Below are 25,011 nucleotides of genomic sequence, written 5' to 3'. Positions count from 1 at the left end.
GGCAGGCAGATGAGTGGTCACACTGATTGACAGCGGATGGTGATGAGCGGTTACTCTCACACGCAGCACATGTAACACTGTATGTCCTGTGTCCATAGGGCAGTCTATATACACTTCCTATTCAAACTATTCCTTCAACCAAGTTTGCTGATTGATGTGAAGCTCCTTTATATTGTATACCTAATAATTATTATTTGTTGCTGTAAGCAATTCATTCTTTTATCATAAAACAAAATTTCTGATGAGGAAAGATGATTTGACTAAAACCATGTGAAAGGTGGTATCTATGTTCCAATTATATATGACTGAGAACCATGAGAAATACGAAGGATGATGGAAATACAGATTACCCTGACAGATACCAACAAGAAAGGACAAACTCCACAAAAAAGGACAATTTGGCCAAGGATAGCCTTTTTGATAAAACAGAAGTTGAAGCGTCTAACTGCTCCTGTTATATTTCTGAGCCTAAGGCTGTTCATTGATTTAGGTTGTGCTGTGGGATGGTCTGTATGTCAAATCTGTTGCTCTGATTGGTCAATAAATAGAACACTGATTGGCCAGTGGCCAGGCAGGAAGTATAGGCGGGACTAACAGAGAGGAGAATTAAGGGAACAGGAAGGGAAAGGAGAGACTGCCAGCCACCGCCATGACAAGCAGCATGTGAAGACGCCGGTAAGCCAGGAGCCATGTGGCAAGGTATAGATTTATAGAACTGGATTAATTTAAGCTATAAGAACAGTTAGCAAGAAGCCTGCCGTGGCCATACAGTTTGTAAGCAATATAAATCTCTGTGTTTACTTGGTTGGGTCTGAGCGGCTGTGGGACTGGCGGGTAACAGAGAATTGTCCTGACTGTGGGCCAGGCAGGAAAACTCTAGCTACAAGGTTGAGAGTTTGAATCTGGCAAATCAAGGGCTATAAATGGGCACACATTTAAATGTCCAGCATTATTTAAAGATGTGTTAAAATGAACTCGTGCATTTATCTGCTCAGTCCTGGGGCAGCCACTATGTGTGGGGCTGCATGGTACCAGTGACACCCAGCAGCAAGGGCCGGAGGGGCAGGTGCTCGCTTTAGAGGGGACAGTAATGCCTGAAATGGTGACTGGGCCTTATTTAACCCAAGTGCTTTTTCTCCCTGGGACAGGACTACCCTTAGGTAGCTGTCCTCCCTTCAAACTGACAACTGTCTTTCATGAACTACTACCAATGAAAAGGTCTCTAAAACACTGTCAACTAAACGCAATCAATATTCATTCTTTTCAGATGCTATCATTTGTTTAAAAAGTACCTCTGGGGAGTGAGTTTTCTTTAGTGTCTATCGTGTTTCCACATTCTTCATTCTTACAAAAGCTTACTATGTAAATGTAATCGCCTCTAAAATTCTGTATAACTTTCTAAAGTTCATCTTTGTTTTCAAGTCATCTCTACTGTAAATTTCTAATGATTCTAGAAATCACTTCTGACAATCTTAAATAGGAACTTGAGGTTGCACAGCAAATTATACGTACATTAGTCCATCCACGAGAAGGCAACCCCAACCAGTGCTCTGCAATCCCTGGCAATTCCAAGATAAGAGCTCAGTGACATCATAGACCTGAAACAGAGCTTGTAACAGAATTTTCATGCCGATTCTGTTTCTTACAGATCCAATAAGCAATGTCAAAATAAATGAGTGTTTTCTAAAGGTAAGTCATTCTCTCTGTGTGTGTATGTGTCTCTGTGTGTGAGTGTGGGCTTGCACATGCCATGCACACTTGTGGAGGTCAGAGGACAACTTTCAAGAATCAATTTTCTTCTTCCACCGTGGGTTTGGGGGATCGAACCCAAGTCATCAGGCTGTGCGGCCAGTGCTTTGACCCACTGAGACAGCTCATTGGCCCTTTTCTGTTATTTTAACATAAGAAGTACCATTCTTTTAACTGTGATTATTGTTTTATCTTATTAAGAATGGGAAATCTCATAAAGGGACTTGATTATCTCCCCTAAAACATTCTCATTCGGACACTTTATAGTAATTATATATTTTCAATTAACATTCTATCAAAAGATCACATCTAGAGAGTGGCATGGGAGGCGCATTCTCCCAGATTTTATAATAAAAGTTTAACTACAATAAAGACTTTTTAAGATGCACTAATTTAAATAATAAAAGCACTACCATAATCACAGAATATGCCAATTTCAGTGTTTTTCAAAATAACAGTTTCGCCTTGTAACTTCTGTCTCACAGTGTTATATTTTGAAACTTATTACTAACAATACCATTAAAATAAGTGGCCTGAGCAATACAGAGGCAAAAAGGATGAGATGTGGTGGCTGGTAGCGAGCTCTCCTGCTTGCTGTCTATTGATATGATTAAGCACCATGACCAAAAACAACTTGGGGAGGAAAGCATTTATTTCTCCCTATAGCTTACAGTCTATCATGAAGGGAAGCCAGGATGGGAACTCCAGGCAGGAACTGAAGCAGAGGACAGGAAGGAACTCTGTTTACAGGCCTGTTGCTCATGTCTCACTTAGCCTGCCCCAGGGTAGCACTGCCCACAGACAGCTGGGATCCCCTATACCAATCACACAGATGCTGTGTGATGTCTTTCTGTATGCTTTGAATATATGTTGTTCCCATTGGTTAATAAATAAGCTGCATTGGCCTACGGCAAGGCAGCTTAGAGGCAGGCAGGAAATCCAAGGAGAGAGACAGGAAAGAGAAAGGTGGAGTCTGAAGAGATGCCAGCATTGCCAGGAGAAGCAAGACATGAAAGTACCAGTAAGTGATGGTCACGTGACAACTTATAGATTATTAGAAATGGGTTAAGTTATAAGAGCTAGCTAGTGAGAAGCCTGAGCCATAGGCTGTATAGTTGGTAATTAATATAAGCCCCTGTGTGTTTACTTGGGACCAAAGGCTGCAGGATGCGGGTGAGAGAGATTCGTCCTAAAGGGTGGGCCAGGCAGGACCAGAGAAACCTTCCAACTGCACACAGACTCACCTACATGCCAGTCTGATGGAGGCAATTAAGGTTCCCTCTTCCCAGAGGGCCCTAGCTGTGTCAAATTGACAAAAACCATAGTTAGCACAAGGGTCTTACAGGTACAGGACTGATGAGTGGCGGCAGCATTTGATTTGTTTTTAAGGATTCAGGACAAGTTTTCCAAATGATATGATACTCTAGGAAAATGAAAATGTGGGATTTCAGAAGTGATAGAAAGCTTTCTCAAGTGGTCTGAAACTGGTTCCCAAATCCACGCAGTGGACTGACACAGTTCTGCTTCCCTGTCACAGCAGGCATGTTTCTTAGACAGGGCAATAAAACAGTATCTGCAGACAGGGTCTGGGCTCTCACAGAAGTTACATTCTAGTCAGATAGAACAATAGCAAGAAAGCAGAGCAGGCAAGAAAACCACACAGTAAACACAACACAGACTATTAAAGTACAGCAGTGACGAAGTTTCCTAGTGATCACTTTCGTTTGGGCCACCAAGGGTGGCAGGACATGGAACTGTACAGAGTTCCAAATGGCAAGAATGTGAAATGGCCAGCAATGTGATATTGAGACTGGAGAACATGCCACAGAGAGCCTTCTAGCTGAGGCACACATGCTCAGTCAGAACTACCTTGGAATGTGTGAGGAACTATCAAGAAGTCTCCTTGGCTGTGGTAGAGTTGGTGAAGGAGAGTACAGGGAGCACTGAGGTCAGAAGTCAGGTGGGGCCAATCATGATTCAGTAAGGGCATGAACATAACTTATGTCTTCTGCCACAGACAGGCTTATTGTAGAGGGTATGTTTGGGAGGGGCGAAAATGGCTGGTGGACTTTTGGCTTGAACAACTTGATGGATAGGTAGGTTAATGTAGTGCTTATTTTTATGTTATGTTTTGATGTGTCTGTGGGGCGTTTACCCACCTACCCCACAGTTCCCCAGAGTTTTCTTGAGTGTGAGCAGCAGGAAATATTAGATAGAAGGATTTATTGTGGAAAATCTTGTGGAGATAAACAGATAGAAAATACAGGATAGCCTCGAGAGGGCCTGGAACCTATTCCAACGGCCCCGACTGCCTCTGCCCCAGGGTTTTTATAGAGACGCCAAGGGGTGGAGCAAAAGACCTCCTCCCCCAGCACAGCCAAGTGCAGACCATCTCAGACACCTGCACTCAGGCCCATGGTCCTAAGCATCCTCTATGCGGACCTGCTGGGTAAAGCCATGAGGAACCCGAGAACGGGCTCCCACATGTGTTTACTAGGAATACTGGTGCAGGTGCAAAGTGAGCAGAAGCTGGATGCTCAAAGCTATAGAAGCTAAGGAGGGAGGAGGATTTGGTTAGGTGAATTTGGCAGAGAAATAGAATTTAAGAGAGAGAAGATGAATTGGCTTAGCAGTAATAGTTTATGTCTAAAGAGATCTGGGTGAGTATGTCAAACAGCCAGAAGGCTGAGTCTGGGCTTGAGGAGGGAGGAGCTTGATCTATTAAAGAGCAAAGAGTGATTATGAACTCAATATACAATAGGAACTCTATCAGGCACTCCATGCTTATCTTGCAATGCCCAATCCAGCCATGTACAGTGGCCTAGGTCTAAAAAGTCAGCACATGGGAGATTAAGACAGGAGGCTTGCAAGTGTGAGGCTAGCCTGGGCTTCATTGAGAATTTCCGGCCAGAAAAAAAAAAAAAGAAAGAATAGAAGGAAGGCTAATTTTCTAAATTATTTGTGTGTGTGTGTGTGTGTGTGTGCGTGCGTGTGCGTGCGTGTGCGTGTGTGTGCGTGCGTGTGCGTGTGTGTGCGTGCGTGTGTGTGCGTGCGTGTGCGTGCGTGTGTGCGCGTGTGCGTGCGCGTGCGTGTGTGTGTGTGCGTGTGTGTGTGTGCGTGTGTGCGTGTGTGTGTGCGTGCGTGTGTGTGTGTGAGTGTGTGCGTGTGCGTGTGTGTGTGAGTGTGTGCGTGTGCGTGCGTGCGTGCGCGTGCGTGTGCGTGCGCGTGTGCGTGCGTGCGCGTGCGCGTGCGTGCGCGTGTGCGCGTGTGGGTGCGTGCGCGTGTGCGTGCGTGCGTGTGTGCGTGCGTGTGCGTGCGCGTGCGTGCGTGCGCGTGCGCGTGCGTGCGTGCGCGCGCGTGTGTGTGTGTGTGTGTGTGTGTGTGTGTGTGTGTGTGCGCGCGCGTGCTTGCTTGAGTGCAGATGCCAGAGGCACTGGGTCTCCCTGGATTTGGAGTTACAGGTGTTTGCTAGCTGCCTTAAGGAACCTAACTCACATCCTCTGGAGGAGCAGTATGTACTCAACCACTAAGCCATCTCTCCACCCTTAATACACCCCTTCTTACGTTCTTCTGAATACTCTGGTTGCTCAAAGCTTGTGTCAATACTACAGTAAACATTTAATCATTTATCGTTTTAATGTTTGTGTGCAAATTGTAAATTTTAAGACACTTCAAATATAATAACTTATACTAACATTTTAAGTACTGTTTTCTACTAGATGTCTTAAATATGCAGAAAGTCGTGCATAGGGCTGGTGAGACGGCATCGCAGGTATAGGCACTTTTGAGTTTTGAGTTTTCTTGTTACTGACATCTGGAAGGTGAGGGAACTGAGCAGAGAACTAACTTGCCCAATGTCTTAATTAATTAGCAGCTGGGCACAGTTCAAACCAAGCGAACAAAACCCAGGCTAGTAACTCTCTGCCTTACCTTAACCTCCTTCCAGGAAGGGGTCAGTTCCTACCTGCACAATAACTCATGGAATTGTTCATCTGGCTAACTTGTATGGGAGCACTTAATATAATCGGGAACTGTCCTCAGCCACTGAAGAGCAGAGGTGGCAAGTTACTTGTTGTCAACGTTTTCTTAGGAAGGGATTTTGCAGAACTTAGAGAAATAGCAACCACCACTCGGTTCTAATCAATCTCCTTCGTTATACCTACTGCCTTTCAAATTGCACTGAGAAGTAATGACGGGACAATTCAGGTGAGGCTGAGCCACTGTCAGCAGATGCTTTTAAATGATGACAGGGTGAAGAATGGTAATGCACAAAGATTAAATGTCGCTGTAACAGTTTGAGAAACAAATCAAGCTTTGTTTTGAAGTGTGTGTGGTTATAAAATCATGTACTCAATGTTTCATTATTTGTCATTAAGACTATTGACTACTGGACCCATCAAAGTATTGGAATCAACTTGTATATTTGAACCATCTGTTTGTCTGTCTGTCTTTCACTGGTGATTTGAATGAGAATGCCCCAGCATTGGCTCTGGCATTTGAACACTTAGTTTGCAGCTGGTGGTGCTGTTTAGGGAGGCTTAGGAGGCGTGGCCTTGCTGGAGGTAGTACATTACCATGGGAAGGTACTGAGTGTTCAGACTTACACAGTTCTCAGTTTGCTCCCTGCTTCCTGCTTTTGGTTTAATACATGAGTTCTCAACTTTCTGATCTAGTCACCACACATGCTTAAGGCCATGCCTCCCTACTATCCATGGCAATGGACTCATAGCCCTGTGGAACCATAACCCCTAATAAACCGTTCCTTCTGTGAGCTGCCTTGGTCATAGTGTTTTATCACAGCAATAGAAAAGTAACTAACATAGTGTCTATCTGTCTATCTATCTATCTATCTATCTATCTATCTATCTGTCTGTCTCTATGAATAAAACACATAAAGATATATATGTATAATATATGTATATATACATATATATATATCTTTATATATATATGTATATATATAAAGATGGAATGAATGTCCAGAATCCTCCTAATTTTATAACGAGGCTAAATTGGTAAAAATTAACTTTTAGTAGTTGACACAGTCTTTGTACGTTAAACTGTTCAAGAATCAAACATCAGAGAATAAATCACACTAGTGACATTAAAAAACACTTGGCAAAACTTGAGAAAATGAAAGCCTGAAGGTAGTACTAGTGTTTCTCTCTCTTTCCGTATCTTTCTGTCATGAGGGAAACGGTGGACACTTGGCATTCCTGTCATGGAATATTGATGTTTGGCGTACTGTTTGGTAGGATGGGAAAGCCATAGAAATGTGTGCTTGTTTGTGTTTCTGAAGAGCCGTCCTTTCAAAGGATCAGTCTGTGTCTTTCGATCCAGTGTGTCAATCCATCTATTGTGGGCTGCAGTCCCCTCTTTGACTGCAAACTTTTCTAGGGCAAGTCTTGGCATCCCTGCCCACTGCCACTTTATCTGGAAAAATAAAATCCCGCTGTGGGGATCAGCAGAGCAGAAGTGGTCCAGGAGGTGGGGGCAGCAGAGGAGGCACAGGAGAGGAGGGTCTGGGGTGGACATGGGAGGCAGAAAGAGGAGGAACAGTGGGAGACGGAGGGAACAGAGCCTAGGTGAGGGCAAGGGTGGGGGCCTGGAGGGAGGAGGCAGGAAAGCAGGGGAGGGATGAAGGGGGCAGAGTGGGAAACCAAGGGAACAGCAGACCTTAGGACTCTGACCCTTCCCCAGGGTCTCCAAAGCACTCTGGGCAAGGGAAGAAATGGCGTTATGGTCAGCACACTGACTAATTCTGGTGTCTTTGTGCTGTACAAAACCCACTCTAAATTTCCTTTTAGAGTCACTCTTGGGATGGTGGGTACTTCTCCTGGGAAGGGCAAAGGAACCAGAGGAGCAACAGGAAGCTGAGAGAAATGAGAGGACATGACTTGCTTGCAGGATTTTCCCAGTGCAGAAACAAAACAAAACATTACTTTCACTCATTTGTACTAATTTCAAACTCATTTTCTTAAAAAAAAAATATTGTAGTGGCTAAGAGCGCGGGTGGGACTGTTACAACTGCTTTGAATCTAGGAGACTCGAAGTCAGTCAAAGTCTTGGAGGGTCTGGAACAGAGAATGGTTTGGTGGTGGAGCACAATCGTAGCAAAACTAGCCCTGTTTCCCCTGCCAGACACAGCAATATTTCAAGGTGCTGCCCTCACTAATTCAGTTCCTGTTCTCCTCAGTATTTACTCTGTGTGTGGTGCATGTTTGTGTTCGTATGGATTGTGTACCTGCTCATGTGTGTATACATGCATGTGTATGTACAGATGTATGGAGGCCAGAGGTCAATGATTAGTTTCTCCCTGGACCACTTTCTACATTGTATTTTTGAGACAGGATCTCTCTCACTGAGCCTGGGGCTCACTGATTTGGCTAGGATGGCCGCCCAGTGAGCACCACCGGTCCTGCCCTCCATTACTGGGGTTATAGTCATGTGTGACACACTGCTTTTGAACACAGGTGCTGGGGATCTGAAATCAGGTCCCTTTGCTTGCAAAAAAGATACTTTAATGATGTGGCCATTTCCCCAGCCCTCCAGTATTTATTTACTCTGTGTGTGTGTGTGTGTGTGTGTGTGTGTGTGTGTGTGTGTGTGTGACTATGTGTATTTATGTGTATCACCTGCAGAGGCCAGAAGATGGCGTCAGATCCCCTGGAGCTGGAGTTATAGGTAGTTGTGAGCAGCCTGGTGTGTGTGCTGGGAAGCAAACCTCTTCTGCAAGAGGAGCAAGGACTCTTACTCATAGAGCCATCTCTCCAGCCCCTAGTGCTGATTTTTTAAAAAGTAGCATTGTAGTTGGTATATAAAATACTGGGTTTCATTATGACACTTTCACACATATACACCACTGTGCCCTGTTCATGATTACTCCCCCCCCCCGCCCTCTTTTCCCACCCTCTCAGGGTTCTTCCTTCATAGCCGTTCTTCCGCTTTCTTGTTGCTTAATTTAATCCTTACAATAACCCCGTGAGACGAGAAAATCAAAGCACCTAGAAGTGTAAATAACTTGTCCCAGGTCCCAGATCTTATGAGAGAGGGAGCTGGGCTTGTCACCCAAGCAGTGGGTTTCCACAGTAGTGCTTTTAATCACTGAGCACTCAGATTAACACAGAGTGCATGAACACAGTTGGAGAATATAATTACCCTAAAAAATGATGGATCTGATTCATGATCAAAACAGCAATTATAACCGGAGAAACAGGCTTCTTCCATACAATTTCTAAAGGAGACCCTGGGCAACTGAAGGTAATAAAATTGGTATTACAACTGATGCATTTACTAATCATGGCTCCTGGGATGCTGTGAAAACCCCACTCTAAATTCCCTTTGGAATCATTCTTAGGGTTTTTGTTTCTTCGCCTGGTGGGGCTTAATAAAGAGCATCCCAACTGGATTAAAAAGAAATAAGAATTTGGACCAAGAGAGAAATGTCAGAGTAAGCTGATAAGGGCCAACAGTTATCACAAAGTGCCTTTGAATGGAAATCTTTTCATTGTTCCTCACATTCAGTCACTTGGAATACTGAATAGCCGTGGTCACTGCTGGTGGGGCCTGTACATCACCAGTGAGTGGGAAAGAGGTATTCCTAGTTCCGCACCTTGTCTGTGCTCCATCCTGTGGTCTCAGCCCTTTTCCACACTGACTTGTGAGAGAGCAAGCATAAAATGAGAACAGACTTCCAACTTTGCAAGCTTTTCCACAAACAGGGGGACACAACTCACTCTTTCATTGTGGATGTCACCAAGCATTGTGGACGCTCGGATCACATCGAGGCTCTGGAAGTTGTTTCTTGCGATTTTCACAACCTTTTCCAGGTACTTAATTGCTTCTGTCATCTCGCCTTGGCTAGAATTAAATGGGAAACGGTTAGTGTAAATCATAGCGTTGTGAAAAGAAGGAACTTCGTGTCTGATGTAAAAAGTGGGAGTGTTGGTCAGATGGTTAGATTTACAACACACAGTGCATTTGCAGACACATGCTCAGGATGTTAGACTTACAACACACAGTGCATTTGCAGACATGGCTCATCTCTGTCAGAGAATACAATGAGTTAAAACTCAAAACTCCTTAAGTTATTTTTTTAAATTCTATACATCGTTTCCACCCCATCCTCTCCTTACTCCAACTCCTCTCATGTCCTTCCCCTCCCTCCCAAAATTCATAACCTCTTCCTCTTTCATATCACTTTACACACACACACACACACGCACGCACACACACACACACACGCACATGCACACACACACACGTGTGCACACACATGGCCCTGCTGAGTCCATTTAATGCTGTTCATATCTGTATTTTTTAGGGATGAGCACTTGGGATTGGATAACCTATCTGGGTGCTTGTCTCTAGAGAAGACTGAATCCCCCTTTCTCAGCCAATAATTGCTTGTAGCTCCTTATTAGAGCTATGAGATTTCTATGAGGTTTCTCCCGTCCACAGCAGCATGTCGACTGGGGCTGTCATTCTTCAGATCATTCTCAGGTGATTCTAATTGAGACACCAAGGGTGCAGCTTCCCTGTCATGTATTGAGGACACAACCTTACTGTAGACATCTGGGCCTCTAGCTCTGGCAGCCTTCCCATCCCCTCTTCTGAGATGCTCCCTGAGCCTTTGGTGCAGATGTGTTGAAAGCTCAGACTTGTAAAGCCTCATGGATTGTTGGTGTGGATGGAAAATGGTCCCACTGCTTTAGAAAACAAATAGTTCTTCAAAGTCTGTAACACAGAGTCAATGTGAGGTCCTGAAATTTGACTGAAAGATATTCAACCAATAGAAACAATCACATCTTCACACAAAAATCCATACATTATTGTCAGAGCAGCCTTATGAATAACAGCCAAAGAGCAGACACTATTGAAATGTTGATCAGTTCATGAGTGACTCAGAATTCAGTATGTCCATACAATGGAATATTACTCTGCCATAAAAATGAAGTACTGCTGGGCAGTGGTGGCACACGCCTTTAATCTCAGCACGTGGGAGGCAGAGGCAGGTGGATCTCTGTGTGTTTGAGGCCAGCCTGGTCTACAGAGCGAGTTCCGGGACAGACTCCAAAGCTACAGAGAAAAACTCCATTTCAAAAAACAAAATAAATAAATAAATAAATGAAGTGCTGATACCAGATAAAATATAGACAAAACTTGAAAATAGTAAGTGAAAAGTAGACAGGAAGACGATATATTGTGTGTTCATTTTCTACTGTGTGAAGAACAGCCCCATCAACAAAGACAGAAACGACACCAGTCACTGCTAGAGGCTGAGAGGGGGATGAAGGATGATTAATGGTCCACACAGGATTTCTTTCAGGGATAATGGAAAGTTCCTGAAATCAGAAGGTAGTCACGGCTACACAATTCTGTGAGAGTATTAAAACCACTGACTTGTGGAATTTAAAAGGAGAGTTTGTATATAATTTTATTTTAAAGTATATAAAAAGTGAAAATGCTAGATTTAATCCCAGAACTTGGGAGGATATGAGTTTGAGGCTAGCCTGGTTTATGCAGTAAGTTATAGGCCAGTCAATGTTACATAGTGAGTGAGTGAGTGAGCGAGCCAGTCAGCACCCCCCACCTCTCACACACACACACAAACACACAAGTGAATACTGTTCTTGTAAGTGTCTCTCACCAGCAAAATTGCAGGTCTCACTAAAGTCACACATATACACATTCTAGCAAAATGCTCAAAGAAACATTCACTTTCCAGCAGAGTACACAGCATGTACTGGTCACTTAGACACATTTGAAGGAAGGCGTGGCTCAAAGGTGGATGAGGAAAGATGTGGTCCACGTGAGCTGAGCATCAAGGAAACTGAGGGAGCCTCAGCCACGTGCATGTTTGAAGTTCACAACTCATTTCAGTAACATTGGGGACTTCATGAGAAGGAGCACAGCTGGAAGGGCATGTGCCTGGTGAGCACAAGTCCTGAGTTTCATCCCCAGCACCACATGAACTGTTTCATCCTAGCACTTGGGAGGTAGAGATGCTGGCATTACAAGTTCAAGGTCATCCTTGTGAGTTAGAGGCCAACTTGAGATACACGAAACCATGTCTCAAATAAACAAGCAAGAGGTGCAAATTAGGAGAGATCGATTACGGACTCTCAATGACTTTCAAAGATTATTTGAAGACATTTCCCATCTACGAACTACTGCTGGGGTAAAAAAACGATGAACTGAGTAATTTGTTCAAAACCTTAGAAGGTGACAAAGACTTAAATCGTCCATGAGAATTATCACCTGAAGCTGAGAAAGAACTGGCCTTGGTAGAAAAGAAAGTACAGGAAGGACACGTGGATCGTGTTGATCCAAAGCTGGATTGCACTTATTTTTTAAAAAAAAAACCCTCTAGGTAGTCTCCTACAGGAATTTTAATGCAGAGGGAAGATATTATATTGGAATGGATATTTCTACCAAAGAAACAGAGTAAAAAATTAAAAACTTATGTGGAAAAGATCTCTGACTTGATTTTAAAAGGAAAATTGAGACTTTGTCAACTAGCAGGAATAGACCCAGCAGAAATTGTCATACCTTTAACTAAGGAGGACATTAAAAAATTATGGGCAGAAAGTGAACTTTGGCAAAGAGCTAAAAGAGTAATTTTTGGGGAGAGATTAACAGCAAATATCCAAAAAGCGATAGAATTGAACTTACAAAGAGAGCTGATTGGATTTTGCCTTGCATTGTATGGAAAACACCCATATCTGGAGCTCGTACATTTTATACAGATGCAAACAAATAAGGCAGGTTACAAATCATAAAATTTAAGTAAAGTGGTTCAAAGTCCTTATAATTCTGTTCAAAAATCGGAATTGTATGCTATTCTGTTGGTATTAATGGATTTTTCAGAACCTCTCAACATAGTTACCAACTTTCAGTATGCTGAAAGAGTGGTATTACGTATTGAGACTGCAGAATTTATCCCTGATGAGTCAGAATTAACTTCACTATTTATTCAGTTACAAGATATAATCAGGAATAGGAATCATCCCTTATATATAACTCATATCGGATCCCATATGGGTCTACCGGGCCCTCTAGCACAAGGTAATGATGAAATTGATACATTATTGATAGGAAATGTGCTGGAGTCCTCAGAATTTCATAAAAAACATTATGTCAATAGTAAAGGTTTAAAAAAGGATTTTTCCATAACCTGGCAACAAGCCAAGGAAATTGTAAGGGAATGTCCTACTTGTTCCTTTTACAATCAGACTCCATTACCAGCAGGATGTAACCCAAAGGATGCTCAGAGGAATGAAATCTGGCAGATGGAAATGTTTTACTTTGCAGAATTTGGAAAACTGAAATATGTACACCATACTATTGATACTTATTCAGGATTTCAATGGGCAACTGCTTTGAGTTCTGAAAAACTAATCACTCATTTGCTAGAAGTTATTGGCCATCATGGGTATACCTGCACAAATTAAAACTTACAATGCTCTAGCACATGTCTCTGTTAAAATGAAACAGTTTTTTGCTTATTACAATATAAAGCATATTACAGACATACCACATAATCCTACAGGCCAAGTAGTTATAGAAAGATCAAACAGAACTCTAAAGGATATGCTAAATAAACAGAAAAGGGTAACAAAAACCCCCAGAAATCGATTGCATAGTGCTCTATTAACTTTGAATTTTCTCAGTGCTAATGAGAAAGGAACAACAGCTGCAGAGAGACATTGGATATTAGAAAAAACTACAGAATTAAATCAGCCTATATACTTTAAGGATGTGCTGACCTCAGAATGGAAACCGGGATATGTGTTATGTTGGGGACAAGGTTTTGCTTTTGTTACTACAGGGGAAGATAAGCTGTGGATACCATCAAAATTGATAAAAGTTCGATTTGAACAAGAGAGACCTCTTAATTAAAAGAAATGATAATTCATCAACCAATATGATCATCCAATTTAATCTAACTTATACCATTAACACATGGCATTTCATTTAATCAGATATAACTTGCCAAAATGGAACCTCCCTAATGTTAGTCTTGGGGAAAGGTTTTTGTTTTTGTCTGTTAGAAAGAATGAAGGCTAAGAAATCTGAAGAACACTGGACAAATGAGACATCTGAAGAAAAAGGACAAATCATCTAGAAAAAATGTCCCAAGAAAAGGAGTAAATTGGACTATTGGTATATCATCTATAAAATTTCATAAGTTTTCCTAAATGTTTGTTTCTGCTCTTCTCTATGAGCACTTAACACAAATGGTCTTCTTGTAGTCCCAGTTCAATAAAAATTAAAGCTGGCTTTGGAGTTGGAGAATGGCTCTCTCCTTCTTTAAACTCAAGCATTTTGTTAGGAAAGGAAAATGCAAACTCTCTGTATCATGCCAGAAGAAAGAGCTATCTTCTGATATGGGACAGAAGAAAACAAAAAAAAAATTAAGGGACTATTCCATTACTACTAATCTCAATTCTTTGATTCTATTTTGATTCTTTAAACTTTTCTTGAAGTATGAATTTTATATCAAAATTTATAAGATTAATATATATTTTAAACTTTTGTTATGATATTAATGGTCATATAGAATACTAACTAATTCTAGAAAAAAGTCTTCAATTAGCTGCTTATACATGTTTTTTGTAATTGAGTCTCTATCAGTTTTCTGCAGGAAATCACGACCAGGCCTAACATCAAATTTGAAGTCTCCAGAAAGATGATGGGGCTCCACAACAATGATTCCACATGGACAATAATCATACCACTAAGCTGACAAACATCACAGATCAGCTTTGGACTACAAACTGCTCAGAACAATTTCGAATTGGCTAGCTGAGATGATCCAGTTTCACAGTCTACTTGAACAAGGACGTGAGATAAGCCCTGAACTTTAGCATTATGCAGAGACTGGACAACAAATGATAAAGCTACCTTTCCTAGAACTTGACAATTAACCCCCAATTTTTCTTTTCAGAATAAAGATGCCTTTGCCCACAACCAGCAGGAAGCAATTTTAAGAACACAATGTCCACATTCCCAAAGAGGTAGTGTGGGCAGGTGGTTTTTGGTCTTTCAATGGGTTTTGGATTTGGGATAATTTTCATTGTTTAGGAGGGTTGGTTACAAGTTGTTGTTGTTAATGGTTAGGAAAAGGGCTAAGCAAAGGAGATTAGATTTAAGGTTCTTGTAAAAAAAAAGATATATAGAAAAGATAGATGGTAGATTATTGAATCTACTCTGAAAAGTAAAGAGAAGATATAGATATGATATAGATAAAAAGAATCTACTTTTAAAAGACAATTACTAGCTTTAAATACTTTACATTGGATTGGATTTTTGTATATTGTATACAAATTATATATATTGAGATTGTTAGGAAATGTTATATGTATATTTCTAATCTTGTTCAAGATATTGTACTTGAACAGTTCATTTAACAATGTAATGCAATTTGCTAATCCTTGAGTGTTATTATTACCAACTATTAGGCTATAAAGAAATGAAAGTAGTTAGACATTACAATTGAACTTGTAGTTATATTAGGTATGTTTTCGAGGTTGAGCAGATATATTTTAGATAGACAGGTCATCTTCAAACCTTTCAGAGATCTATAGATTATGGCATTTAAAATGTTTTAATAACTTAGAAATTTTTTCTTTCTTCCTTTTTTAAATGACTATGAGACATGTCGGCTCCTGGCAGCACCAATCTACTTCAGAGAAAATATGGGCATTGAAGAAATTGCATATGGAGTTAACTTTCATTGTGGCAAAAGTTAGCCACTGGACAACAAAGTGTCCTCAAATTGACTGCTGACAAACAGGACAAAAATGGACAGATAGGACATGAAACAAAGGACTACCGATTCTTGCCAAGACAAGATTGAAGTTGAAGATTAGTTGAAGACAGGCATCCTCTGAGGCCAGGACAATATGACACTATCGCTGAAGTGGCCTTTGCAATCCGGAAAAGGTACAGTGCCCCTTTCTTCAAAGGCAGCTGAACAGGCAGTGGACCGATGGCTTCTGATGTGCAGTGGAACAGTAGCTGAAACAGTTATTCTTTAAAGAGTAACTAGGCTGACAGAGTCTAACCTCTCAATGGTAGACTGGCATTTATTAAAAGAGATGAAGCTACTCATAAGCTGAGAAGAATGGGATATGGAGAAGAATGGGATGCTGAGATGAAGCCACCCACAAGCCAAGAAGAATGGACAGCTGAATTTCAAAAACACCAACAATTTCCAGAATTTAAAATCCTGAATCATTACAGGACACTGGTGAAATTCAGGTGTTTCTGGTACATAGACTGCTCTCACCCAATGTGAGGTCGAACTGTAGGCCTTGTGTACATCCTACTTCAAAAATGAGTCTGTCAGATACGCTAAGCCTATAGGGCTGAAGATGATGCCCCAACGCTGCGGAGAAACCTCGGGTGACTGTCCAGGCAGCTGGCTGTTTCTGTCAACTCACATTTTTTTTTGGAAGCTGCTTGCTTGCACTTCCTGTTTTACTAGGTTACATTATTTCCTTCTTGGGTCTCTGAGGGAGTTGAAGATTAGATAGTTATAGTTATAGTTAGTTGAAGATTAGATGGTTATAGTTTTCCTTGTTAAGAATTTCAGAAAGAAACTCTCTAAAGAGGTATAAGTGTATAAATTTGAAAGACATTATAAGATAGTTCTTTGTTAGTAATATAAGTTAAGATAAAAAGTGAATCAGGTACATTTTTGACTTACCAAAATAGGATAGATAATGGAATATTTTCTTTGAGTTTGTCAAATGCAAATGTACTAGACATTGTTGAGGTATTTATTGCTTGTATATATTGTATATAAGTTATTGTACTTATTGTATATAGTTTTTCTTGTATTAGTTATAGGTTTTTTTCTTTTTATTAGAATAAAAGGGGGAAATGTGGTGATATTTTAATTGTGCTGAAATGTGATTTTATTTGTATGTTAATAAAGTTTGCCTGGAGATCAGAGGTCACAGCGAGCCATAAACAGAAGTTCAGGCGGTGGTGGCACATGCCCTTAATCCGATCACATGGCAGGCAGAGTCTCTGTGTGGTCAAGGACACAGTGGAGCATGGTGACACGAGCCTTTAATCTCAGTACCAACCATAGAGACCTGGAAGTCTGTATAGACAGGCAGTGATGAGGAAGTCATGTGGCTGGGCTTAGAGCCAATGAGAAAGCAGAACAGAAAGGCAATAAAAACACAAATCAGACAGGACGAAGCTCTCTCTGGGGAAGCAACGGTGGCCAGGTGGTAAGATAAGGTAGTCGTGGCTCTCTGATCTCTTTGGCTATTTCCTCTGTGTTTGGCTCTGTGTTTTTTATTTACTAAGACTGTTTAGAATTTTGTCTACATTTGTCCTCCTTCAGTGTCCTGCACAGTCTGACCATCTCTGCTCTCTCCTTTCTCCTGTGTTTTACCCTCTTTCTGGATCTCACTCTGAAACTGAGCCCAGGATTCTCTGTGGACTTCCATCCAGTGTCTTGCTCTCCCCTGCAAATAATGGTTACCCTGGGTGTGTCTCATGCACCAGCTGGTGTGACCTGCTCTGCACCCATGTTTGGCAAATCTTTATTCTGGAGGCGGTGGGGGGGGGAGGGCTCTGATGTTTCTCGGAACTGCAGATCTGCCTTTCCTGTCCCAGCTGTTCCCTATGACTGTTCCCTTCAACTGGTCCCTCTCAGCGACAGCACCCGCTGAGATGTGAGATGATGTTGATGGTAGTTATTTAGAGAACTCTGTCGTAGCATAGTGGTAAAAACATTCCTAAATAAGTTAGTCAACTTTGTCCTGAAGTAGGATTATATGTAGAGATTTTTCCTTCCTTCCTTCCTTCCTTCCTTCCTTCCTTCCTTCCTTCCTTTTCTTCCTCCCTTCCTCCCTTCCTTCCTCCCTCCCTCCTCCCTTCCTTCCTTCATTTCTTCTTTTGTTCCTTCTTTTCTTACTTTCTTTTTTATTTTCCTTTTCTGTCTTTCCTTCTCTCTCTCTCTCTCTCTCTCTCTCTCTCTCTCTCTCTCTCTCTCTCTCTCTCTCTGTCTTCTCTTTTTTAAAAATTGTTTTCTAAGGCAGGGACATAGTGGCACATGCCTTTAATCCCAGCACTTGGGAGACAGAGGCAGGCAGATCTCTTTGAGTTCAAGGACATCCTAGTCTACAGAGCAAGTTCCAAGACAGGCTCCAAAGCTACACAGAGAAACGGTATCTTGAAAATCAAAACAAAACAACAACAACAACAACAACAACAAATTATTTTCTAAGTGTGACTCTAATTTTTTTTGCTCTTTCAAATGATGAAATATACGTCCAAATCTGCAATGATGTGCTGATATTGAGGGGATTCAAAGGAACACGAAACAAGAATATGTCAGAAGCGTTTTATGGGCACTTTCGCACAGGCTACGGGATGAAAAGGCTATCGTCCTGCATGGGTTCTCTAGCTCTAGGTGGTGACATTCATTTTATCAATAGTTTGTTCATAAAGAAGCCAGATGACTTTAAAGCCAGCAGGTTGTAGACGTTAGGCGGAGCCAGGTCCACACACACAAGTGTCATATTCTCATTTTGTTCTCCTTTCGTTCTCTTGGAAAAACAAATTTGATAATATTAAAGTTATAGACCTAGAGAAAAAACTCCCATTTCTTCATTTTTAACATGACTCTAAAGAGCTCTGAGGTGGAAGCTGTGTAAGTGAGCAGCTGGGTACACAGCAGGGATTCAACAATGACCGCCCGTGAAGTGACAGAGACTGTGTACCATGAGAGACAAACGCAGTGTAGCTAAGCATCCACTGGAAAATCCCACGATGTGATAAACTGAACGTGAGATTTTAGTGAATGCTCTACCCACAGAGTCACGAAGCCCCGGCTATCAGAACCTATCAAACCTGTTCTTTCTTCTTTCTTTTTGGTAAACCAATACTCTACAGAGCAGAAATAAAATGGAATTTCATGTTCCCCAAAGTTGTAATTATTGCCTTTTATAATTCCATATGTATCATTTTTCATGCCAAAATCACGGCTTCTCTTCCAGAATGAGGTATAGATCAATTCTCGAGAAAAGTTATGCTGCTTATGAAACATATATTAAAATATAAAGAGAGGGTTGCTAACTGTTTTAACTTAAATATTTGTCTGTATGTATAATTTTCAGGGAAGATCAGTTGGTATTAGATAGTCGTTTGGTATGCTTTTCCCTGGGGAAGACTTTCTCCAGCTTTTAGCAGTCTTAGTTATGTGTATTTCGTTACCTGGGATTGCTAACACAAACTGTGCAGGTTGTATTTGTGTATTTAGGAATATATATCTACACACACGTGTACACACATATATGTAACAACAATTAAAGAGAGGCTATGAATGTAAAAGTGCAGGGGGCTGAATGGTACATGAGAGGGTTTAGAAGAAGGAACGAGGAGGTTAAATTATGTAAGTCTATTAAATCTCAAAAAATAAGAAAGTATTCAAGAAATTAACTATCTACAACAAAACTAAAATGTATTGAAAATAAGTATTAAATATTGATAAAATAAATAAAGCATATAAGCCAATAAATAAAATACTAATAAACAAAACTGAAACAGAGAGTACAATAATATTTTTAGGGCTAAGAATATTTTATCAAACTGATGTTAACATTTCGAGCTTTTTTCTGTACTGTAATGTCCCAGGAAAAGAATGAGACATCTTTACATACCACTTTAAAGCCAGAGGGAAAATTTATTCTTGGTATTTAGCTAAATAGACTCACCAAAGCTTATTTATGCTGAATGTTCTTTAACAAGTGGGTATGTCTTGGATAGAAGTACAGTTTACATTAGGTTTGGCCTGCTGAGGATGTTAAATCATATCACACTCAAACAGCAGTGCAAAAAGAAGTTTGGTAGAAAAAAACCAAAATACTATAAATAGAGTGATTACGGGGTGTTTTGATCTTCTCTCCAGCCCCCCGAGATGCAACAGATTTTCCAAGCACCAAGAATTATCCTGGACTTGCTCTAAAGCGATGCTAGAGAAAGTCTTCTCATCATGAGTTATACACTCCACTCCCATCCTCAATCCACACTGTCAACCCAGCAACTGGAATATAAACAACACAGAGTGGAAAGAAAACCTCCGAATGTGGACACTAACAACAGATTTAGAAGCTAGTTTGTCCTTGGGAGAGGGGGAAAAACAATTTCTTCCTAGAGAAAGGCTACGGATTATTTATATAAGTTCAAAGACAAGGTTAAACGTTAGACAAATATTAATTCCAGTTTTCCTATACGCGGTGCACAGGTGCACCTTCAACAGCAGATTATATGGTATAATCATTAAATTCATTCAACCGGACCTCAGAGAGTTAAAAACATATATTCTGAGGACCAGGACTCCTCGGTCCAAAGAATGAGAGTGAAACGGGGCAGAATATTTGTGTATCAAGGTGATTCCAGTTTCCAACTGGGAAAACAGGACTGTTAACGTCCCCGTCCCCTGACAACTGTCCAATTATGTAGATCACACTTGGCCTAGTGTTTGCTGAAGAAGTAATCAATAAAGGATGTGGTTGACTGAGCATAGATTTTGGTTGAACCAATGCATGAAAACTTAATCATTTACTCAGAGAGAAGAAATCAAATAGAGCAGAGATGGAGCAGCCACTGAGGGGTTTGTTGATTGTACCACCAAGTTTGTGGGCCACAGATGAGAGTAATAAGGCAAATGGGATCAGTGACAGGAGAAAATGTAAAAAGCTATTCTTAATTCCATGAATTAATAGAAACGTTTCTGGTGGTCTTTTTTTTTTTTTTTGTCATTTTTAGCAAATTTCACATGGAAGCCTGGATGCTCCATTTTAGAGAATATATGAAAATTACTAGGGCATGTCATTTCTCTCAAGCAAGAAGAAATTAATCTTTGGCTATAACAGAAAGGTAATTTTCACACTGGAAACTTCGTTGGGATTGATTTGAAGATCTCCACTGTGGAAAGTTTTCCAGGAAATCATTTAACTCAAGTGTGTGAGGAAATTGACAATGGGCATGGAGTAAACCCAGAAGTGGGATTGCTGTGACCAGTGCATCATGAACACAGCTGGTGGGGTTCTTTTTTTTTTTAAGGTCCTTTTAAGTAGTTTCCTGATTATGTTGAGCTGTGGCATTTCAGTAAGTGAATTTGTAAATGAGAATATACAAACATACATATTCCATAAGGAAAATTGCATGCACTTGAACCATCTCTCTCCAAAATCATCATCATCATAATAGTAATATTTACTTGGAAATTTCTCAACTCACTTTTTCATTATGAATCACAAGTGACGTTTATAGTAGTGTCATAAGACCCTTTCAGAATCAATTCTTCTCTTCAGTACTACTTCACGTAGGGAGGAAATGACGTAACTGCTTATCTTCCTTCACTCCTCTTAAGCCTTTATGCAGTGTATATTGTTTACACTAATAGAAAAAAATGTCCACTACTGAAGCCTCTCTGAATAAGTCACTCCAGGTCTGGCTCGAGCAACATCAAAGAGTAACTCCATATTCCCAAACCTGAGAGAATGTGTGTTTCCCAGGGAAAGCTTAGTATAAATTCTTGTAACCATTTTAGAGCTTCTAGCTTGTACTCCTTCCATGTACTCTCAGCTGATGGCCTTAGACACGCACTTATCCTAGACATGGCTAACCTCCTCCATTTCCGTTAAAGAGATAAAATATGTTTATAGAGATAGGGCTGCATTACTGAACCTGGTGCCATTACTCAGGTTAGGAAGAAGAGATTTAGGAGGAATGTTAAGTTTCCGCCTAACACAACTTGATTTATTTCTCAGCCACCACTGCCATAATTTTTCCTATTTTGCCTGTTACCTTTTGTGTGATACCTGCTAGTCCAGAAGAACAGTTGAGGACTCTGAGTAGGGTTGACATGTATGTACTTGTGTGTGTTTGCACATGGGTGGGCGCGCTTATTAAAGTTAATATCAACTCCTCAAAGCAACGTTTTCTTAAAAATGACCATAAAACCTGTAAAGGTTTGGACAGTTTAATAGACTTGATTTTAATCAAAGCTTTCCAAATAGCCAGTGCTGTTGTGTTCCAGAACGTTTTGTTTTGAACACTGAAGAAATGTCCATAGATTACGTCCTTGACCAAGGCCATGTTCCCCTGAATGCTCCTATGAGCCAATGTTGCAAAATGGCAGCTCCACACTGGGAAGGTCACGGCCTGGGATATTTTCTCCTATGGCTTCAAAGGAAGCATCCCTGTACCCTCCTGCATCCTATACAACATTACAAAATTAAGGACGCACAAATCATTGACAGCTTTACCATACTTTAGTGAAAGGCAATTTCTATAAGTGTAATAAGTTTTATTGGCATAAAAGTAAAATTTGGATCTGTTTCTCTGTGTCTGTCTCTGTCTCTCTGTCTCTCTCTGTCTCTCTTTGTCTCTGTCTCTCTGTCTCTGTCTCTTTCTCTGTGTCTCTTTCTCTCTCGTGTGTGTGTGTGTGTGTGTGTGTGTGTGTGTGTGTGTGTGTGTGTGTATAATATTAGGAGTCTTTCTCCATTACTCTCCACACAATTTTTTTTTCTTTAAGACTGTGTTCATCGTGTAGCCCTGGCTGTCCTGGAACTCGCTCTGTAGCACAGGCTGGCCTCGAACTCACAGAGATCCACCTGGCTCTGCCTCCCGGGTGCTGGGATTAAAGGCGTGCGCCACCGCCGCCAGCATCAACACACTATTTTTTTTTTTTTTTTTTTTGAGACAGGGTCTCTTACAGAACCTGGAGCTCATCAATTAGACTAGCTCTCCCACAAGCTCAGGGATGCGCCTGTCCTGACCTCTCCTGCTCTGGGATTACAGCATGTACAGCCATGCTGCCCTTTACGGGGATCCTGGAGATCTGAGCATAGGTCTGTATGCTTTCACAACAAGACCTTTCCTGATCGGGCACTTTCACGGTTCTATTTGCAATGTTCCCGAGAATATGAGAAAAGGATTTTCCCCATTCCCAAGAAAAACTTACACCTCCTGGCCTGGCATGTGCAGCTATAGCTTCCCCTACCTCAAACACATTGGATCATCTGTGTCAGAATTTACTAAATTATCACTCACCTTTGCCCTTAGTGTTGACAGGACAGATCAAGAATTCAAATTCTGAGGTACATACTGAAATCTCCCAGATGAAACATACAGTGAACCTTTGCAGATCATTTGAAGCCAACCTCAAGTGTCCAGAAGTTTCAAAAATAAATACGAGCCATCAGTAACCAAAGGCCGCCATGACATTATCTTGTGACACGGCAAATGCTCAGAATAGGTTGTTAGGGAAACCATTCCCTCGAGAGTTTTCTCTCTCTAGCCATGTGGAACGGTATGGAAATTTCCTTTTATAAGAATTATTTTATAAACATGTGAAGGGACACATTAATATTACTGTGTGAACTTAGATCAGGCTTATCACTACCAAGTGAGATGAGGAATTCAACTATTTTCTAGGGGATGGAGAGATGGCCCAACAGTTAGAGCACTTGAATGCTATTCCAGAGGACCCTGGGTTCAATTCCTAGTACCCACATGATGGCTGACAACCACCTCTAATTCTAGTCCCAGAGGATCTGATCTCCTATTTTGGCTCCTGTGGACACCAGGCATACACATCATGCACAGACATGCACATATATAAAACATGCATGCATATAAAATAAAAGAAAAAAACAAAAACAAAACAAAACCAACAACAAAACCCCCACAAAAACCCAACTGTTTTCTACTGATTTGCGACAATGATGATATCAGAGGCAAGTGATTTAGTAGTTGAAATGAACTGGACAAAGACATGCACAGGGTCCAAAAGTCCAAACAGATATTAAGTTGAATACTAGCCAATCTCATCTTAGCTGCTGTTTGGAGAGCAGAGCTTTCAAGAGGCAGCTGGTGGGACTGCTGGGGACTGCTCACCATGCATATTAGGAGGGTCCACTTCCAGGTTGCTTGCTTTCCTTACGTGTGGCTGGCCCTGGCTCTCTCCAGTAAACATCTACATTCTCAACAGTACACCTTCTCCAAGATATTTGTCTAACAACTGATATTTTATAGGCCACCTTCCATTTCATTTGTATTAGCATTTTAAGTAGTGATTCTTATATTAGTAGTAATATTTATGTAATGATTCTACTTTTAGTTCATGTAGCATATAAACGTTAAATGCCTTTCAACAACACCGCCACCTTTTCAGACTGCCCTGTATATATACAATATGTTTACAACGGAAGATGAATATGAAGAAGTTACAGTGTAACACACTTTACACTTGCCACTATTATTATTATTATGAGCAAGCTATATTTTGGCTCTAAGCTAACATACTGGAAAAACAAGACTGTACGTTTGATGGATTTCGGTTTTGTGAGTGGCTTCCACACAGTCACACTCTATAGTGAGTGGTGAACCAGATCGCACTGGTTGCAGTGCAGGAAGTGAGGGGCAACCAGGAAGTTTCCACCAAAGGCCGAGTCAGAAGCTGCTCTAGAGATTTTTATTAACTTTCTTGTTTCAAATGAAATGTTGGGAGTGTTGGTTTGCACCCAACTGTTAATGCAGGTTTGCTTAATGAAAGGAGTGTGGTGGAAGTTCAAGTGGAAACTCTTCCTGAGGAACTCAGCAGAGGCTAGGCGAGTCACAGCATTGAGGCTCACTGCCTGGTACAGGCTCTCTGCAGCCCTGACCTATGAGATGTGACCTGATTTTTTCTGCTTGGGTTCATTCAAGGTCATCACTCGGAAAACGAAAGGGAGCTAACTCAATGGAGGAACGGACGAAGACGACTTCGGATGCATCTTTTAAAAATACCACACTGGTTTGAAGTAACTTACCATCAAAGGTCACTTAAGAAGGGCGCTGCTGAAAATTTCAGCAGGCAGTAATGGAAAGCGACAGACCTCAAACAATTTAAGTCCTTCACAGCCGGGTGACTCCACAGGGACAGCAGGCCAAGGCTGTGCTAACTTACCTCTGCAGGACCTTGGCGATCACCTCGTAGGCTCTCCCCAGGCTAAGATCATCATCCATGTTGGTGGCGATCTCACAGTACCTGTGAAGCACCTATGGGGAGAGGAACATGCTGAGCGGGTAGTCTGTCCACATTTATGGATGGTGCATTTCATGACAGAGAAGGTGAAAAGGCATCCTTTTTAAAAGTCTAAGTTTTTGTTTATTAAAGGTTCACGCTGGCTTGCTTTATTTTTGTCTGTGCTATGACTGTTTCACGACTATCTCTTTGAGCCATGA

General features: G+C 41.2%; 1 protein-coding gene and 1 long non-coding RNA gene across 2 annotated transcripts in view; one reads left to right on the top strand and one right to left on the bottom strand.

The window, feature by feature from the left end:
• Ttc29 (tetratricopeptide repeat domain 29) overlaps positions 1–25,011 on the bottom strand; it is a 203,908-nt gene that overhangs the window by 62,722 nt on the left and 116,175 nt on the right. The window contains exons 9-10 of the mRNA XM_059264282.1: positions 24,734–24,825; positions 9,486–9,609 (exon numbers count right to left, since the gene is read on the bottom strand). Of these exons, the coding sequence (XP_059120265.1) occupies positions 9,486–9,609; positions 24,734–24,825 (216 nt within the window). The remainder of the gene's footprint in view (positions 1–9,485; positions 9,610–24,733; positions 24,826–25,011) is intronic.
• Positions 1,599–14,721, top strand: LOC131911878 (uncharacterized). The gene is made up of 3 exons (XR_009379450.1): positions 1,599–1,689; positions 9,471–9,578; positions 14,386–14,721. It is a non-coding gene; the product is annotated as an uncharacterized LOC131911878 (long non-coding RNA).

The sequence above is a fragment of the Peromyscus eremicus genome, chromosome 5, assembly GCF_949786415.1.
Source record: "Peromyscus eremicus chromosome 5, PerEre_H2_v1, whole genome shotgun sequence".
NCBI classification, from domain to species: domain Eukaryota; kingdom Metazoa; phylum Chordata; class Mammalia; order Rodentia; family Cricetidae; genus Peromyscus; species Peromyscus eremicus.
Note: the sequence above shows the minus strand (reverse complement) of the source record. Positions and strands in the feature narration are given on the sequence as shown.